At 35.0% G+C, this 5,033-nt stretch overlaps 1 protein-coding gene across 1 annotated transcript; it reads left to right on the forward strand.

Moving 5' to 3' along the window:
• The first annotated feature begins 502 nt into the window (after positions 1–502).
• Positions 503–2,583, forward strand: LOC109340484 (pentatricopeptide repeat-containing protein At2g06000-like). Its single transcript, XM_019578192.1, has one exon. The coding sequence runs from the start codon at positions 769–771 to the stop codon at positions 2,512–2,514; it is 1,746 nt and encodes a 581-aa protein (XP_019433737.1). The 5' UTR covers positions 503–768; the 3' UTR covers positions 2,515–2,583.
• Positions 2,584–5,033: the final 2,450 nt, after the last annotated feature.

Raw genomic sequence — 5,033 nt, forward strand, 5'->3', positions numbered from 1 at the left:
AATGAATCATGTATGTTAAAGTATTAGTATATAGATTTTACACTCATATATTATATTGTCAGTGTATGTATTTTTACACTATCAGTAGATCATTCACCATTGATTTGTTAATCATCATTAACTCTCAAATAACAGTAATACAAATCAATGATAAATGATACATTGATAGTATAAAAAACCTTACATCATTTTCAGTTATTTTAAACTCTATTTTATCAATCATCCTAACCACTTCAGTTATTTTCACTCCTATTCTCGATTTTAGTTGAAAGGGAAAAATATGTATATAATGTATGAGATTTTTACTCACGATCTTACTGTTGATTTTTAAATAAAGGTTATATAAAAGATGATGAATGATGCACTGTATATAAATCTTTATACTTTTTAATTAATATTAACTTTTAAATAAAATATAAAATTAATACAAATAAATGATCTAAATCTTTATATTCATACTCCAGCTGAAAATGTGGTGTAATCCTAAATTTATATTTGAGAATTTGAGCTAATTGGTGCCATAGCCCTAACCCAAAAGAAGAATGCCTTCAAAACACATTCCTCTGTTCGATTCGTTATCTTCATTGTGCCGTCACTGATTTTCTCATCAACCCTAATTTCACCCCATTACCCCCAATTCTTAACATCACACCTTCAATTTTGCCACAAATCACTATAGATCTTAACTTTTCACCACTCACTCGTGTTCCCGATTTCAAATTCCCCATTTACTTTTTCAATTTTTAATGGTCATCGATCCTCATCATTATGCATTTCTTCTTCACCTTAATGGAGAAGAACAAGAACAAGAACAAGAATCGTGAATCTCACCCTCCGAAACACGCGCGTGGGGTTAGAAAAATCAGAACCGGTTGCATATGCGGCCACGAGGATGATACAATCGATGGCGTAACGAAGCAGATGGCTTTATCAATTTTAAACCCTATTTCTTCCAATATAGATGTTTATCGCGCCTCGTCGGAAGAAATTGGTCCAATTAGAAGGGCTGAAACTTGGTTTGTTAAGTTAATTTGCACTGTTTTTGTTAGGAATAACTCGTTGGATAGGTTTATAAGTTATTTTAGTAAGCATTTAACTCCTTCGATTGTTACGGATGTTATTACTAGGTTGCACAATCCTAATTTGGGGTTTAAGTTTGTTGAATTTAGTAGAGAAAGGTTGAATTTGAGTCATTCTTATTGTACTTATAATATGCTTCTAAGGTCGCTTTGTCAATCGGGTTTTCATGGCTCCGCGAAATTAGTGTATGATTGGATGAGGTGTGATGGGCAGTTGCCTGATAATTTGTTGTTAGGGTTTTTGGTTTCGTCGTATGCGCTGGCTGGGAGGTTCGATATATCGAAGATGTTGCTATATGATGTTCAGCGCAATAATGTTCCAGTGAAGTCTGTTGTTTATAATGACTTGTTTAACTTTTTGATAAAACAGAACAAAGTAGGTGATGCTGTTGTTTTGATTAGGGAGCTTATGAGGACGCATTATTATCCGGAAACTTACACAATCAATATTTTGATACGGGGTTTGTGCAGGGCCGGAGAAATTAACGAGGCTTTTAAGCTTCTCGATGATTTCATGAGTATTGGTTGTTCACCTGATATATTCACGTATAACATTCTTATACATGGTTTGTGTAGAATTCATGAGGTCGATAGAGCGAGAAGTCTGCTCAAAGAAGTTGCTTTGAAAGGTGAGTGTGCCCCTGATGTAGTTAGTTATTCAACAATAATATCAGGGTATTGCAGGTTGAGTAAGATGGAGGATGGGATTTTGCTTTTCGATGAATTGATTATGTCCGGAATTAAGCCTAGTACATATACTTTTAATGCTCTTATTGATGGCTTTGGTAAGGCTGGTGATTTGAATTCTGCGCTAGCCTTTTATGGGAAGATGCTCATTCATGGTTGTCTCCCCGATGTTGCTACTTTCACATCCATAATTGATGGCTATTTTCGAGCTGGACAGGTGAGCCATGCCTTGGAAATGTGGCATGAAATGAATAGAAGAAATATTTGTTTGAGTTTATATACTTTCTCGGTTCTTGTCAGTGGTCTGTGCAAGAACAGCAGACTACATGAGGCTCGTGACATTTTAAGACTGTTGAAGCAGAGCAACATTGTTCCCCAACCGTTTGTCTACAATCCAGTTATTGATGGATATTGCAAATCTGGGAAAGTTGATGAGGCTAATAAAATTGTAGCAGAAATGGAGGAGAAGAAGTGCAAACCTGATAAGTTGACATATACCATTCTTATTATTGGACATTGTATGAAAGGGAGAATGCATGAAGCAATTGGCATCTTTGATAAGATGTTGAGAGTTGGTTGTGCCCCTGATGAAATCACTATAAATAATTTAACGTCCTGTCTCATGAAGGCTGGAATGTCTAGTGAAGCTGACCGCATCAAGGAAGCTCTAATTCGGAAACCGATCTCTGGTACTAAGTTTGTACTTAATAAAACTACAAATGTGTATATGCCTATTGCTGCTTATTGAAGTGCGCAAACCAGTGGTTAAAAATGACCTTCCACTGTTGTGCCTCAAGGACTGGGTGCTTGTATGCAGCTTGTGGAACAAAGGAATAACATTGTCAGTCAGGGTGTCTTTATTTATTGGACACTATCAACACTGACCTTTGCAATTCCACCCCCTCTAAGATTCCACTGATTGTTTTTGAACTTGAAGTTAGGTATGTATACTCTTTTTATTTTTCTTCTATATTTTAAATTCCATTTTCCACTACAAATGGGTCCTGTTTTCCTGTGGTTTTATTACAATGCGTTGATTTTGTTGTTCATTTCTAAGAGTATCTTGAGCTCTACTTGAAAGAAATGGAATAAAATGAAAGTATTAATTTTTAAAAAAAAATTTATATTCAAGTTGTGTTCTGACAACTGAAAAGACAGGAAGATCATTAGTGAGGATTATGAAAAGAAGGCAGACACAAATTCCTCGTATCCTGGGATCTAAAATTGGTAATATACAAAATAGAGGTGGCCGTCTTATGCAATTCTTCTAACCCATAGATTTGAAGGAACATAACCTCCTTCAACATTGTTTTAGCCGTAGATGTGTAATATTAGGTTTATGAAATTTTATGGTGAAATGAATTATGTTGTGAAAAGATAGGAAGATTATTATGACCAACTGTCGATTATGAAAGTAGACACAAGTAAATTCTCGGCTTCCTGCAATTGACCTTTGCATTTTAGCCAAAGATTTAGCCTATTTGGTTTAATTATATTTTTCTTTGATAGCCTTATAATTGTTTCTATATGCATCCACCCTAGTCCCTTTTCTGTAAACTCTTCCAAAATTTTCCCTCAAAATAAGATTTTGGCATCATCCATCCTCCTTTTTTGAGCTGAAGAGTAATGCATTCTCAACGAACATGATTTATGATAGAGCATCATGGCGTCGTTCAATCCATATAGCCGACCCCACCTAGTGGGATAAAGGCTTGGTTGTTGTTGTTTTCATGTTGTGAGAGAACAAACTGAGACATTCTAAGAATGCCCGATATGTTATATACGTCCTTACAGTTGAGAACTTGATATAGGAACCATTAATCTTGTTTCCCTTGCCATTCAAAATTGATCGAATTACACATATTGCACCTTCAGTATAAAATGTTTCTGCCAGCATATGGAAGTACTTCTTCAAAATTTTGGTTTTCTTACCATAAATTATGAAGTGACATCGTGACATAATTGCTGCAGAGAAATAAGTTCAAATTCTATTCAATTCAATGTTAATCTTGTTTAGCAATTTATAATAGAATCTGGATTATCTAGTTTATAGCATCATAGAATTGAAATTTGATGATTTACTTATCTGTAGAATTGGTTGTTTGTTTTCCTCTAGCAGGTCTAGCGTTGCCACATTGGTATTCTGTTGCAATCGCGAAGTCCTGAATCCCAATCCCATATGGGAAAAGAAATGACACAGGTTGAGATTGCATGTCTATTAAGAAGGCACAAGTTTCATGCTTCACAATCCTAAGCATGACACCAATGTGGATCAGATAACAAAGCTCAATGGTTACTGCATGTCATCAAATGTGGAGATAAAGATCCTCCCCAGTTAGAGGCAAAACTGTAGAAGGTGCGGTTCTAAATCCAAATGGTTAATAGATGCTGTTGCTGTTACATATTCCACTGATGTGTAACAAGATGAGGTGTGTCATGTTGAATGAGATTTCCTGCTTGAAGTTCATCTTATCATTGGGTAATGGTTGACCATTCTTCAGTTGAAAAAAGTTCTTCACATTTAAGCATAGTCATTTAGAAAATGATAACTCATTAAAAATGGAACCAACAAATGTTTCTCCAATTTTTGGTGTGCTGATAATTAATTTGTTCATACATTATTCATTTGGCAATTTCAATCAATAAATTCCTTCATTAAGTTGGTTTGTTTGCAATGCACAGCTTGCATTTCATTTACACTGTTAAGTAAAGTAATTAATTTTCAAGTTATTTTTCTAGTTTAAGGAGATAATTTGAAAAATAGTTCAGGGTCATCAAATTTTGTTAGAGCGGACCGGTCATAGCTTACTCAAATTTGAGAGGATATTGTTGGGTATATTCAAGTTTAAGATGATGTTATTGGAAAAGTTATTTTCCAAATAGCTGTGAGCTCTCCGGTCGCTGACAAATCTAATAATACTAAACTAATTGGCTTTGAAACATTCTCATGGGGCCAGTTTGAAAGACTTGGAAGCACTCTCATCTCCTTTGGTTTTGTATCCAGCAAGTGTGATCCTTAACTTTTTGTGAGATCAAGCTCCTCTCACAAAATCTACATTCTCACATTTGTGGATTAGATAATCATCAAATTAATCAATACTCGGATGATAATTCTTTCTTTCTTTTAGAAAGTACATCAATAATACACATATAATATAAACAATTTAAGTAAAAAATAACTAGAGGTGACCATTACATATGTGGTTGCCACTCCGGACCCACGGCCTAGGCTGTGGACCACTTTGTAATTTTGCATCTTAGAGAGCA

The sequence above is a fragment of the Lupinus angustifolius genome, unplaced genomic scaffold, assembly GCF_001865875.1.
Source record: "Lupinus angustifolius cultivar Tanjil unplaced genomic scaffold, LupAngTanjil_v1.0 Scaffold_181_13, whole genome shotgun sequence".
NCBI classification, from domain to species: Eukaryota; Viridiplantae; Streptophyta; class Magnoliopsida; order Fabales; family Fabaceae; genus Lupinus; species Lupinus angustifolius.

Excerpts from the sequence above, each read along its gene's own strand:
- LOC109340484 (XM_019578192.1), top strand. The coding sequence starts at position 769 with ATGCATTTCTTCTTCACCTTAATGGAGAAGAACAAGAACAAGAACAAG.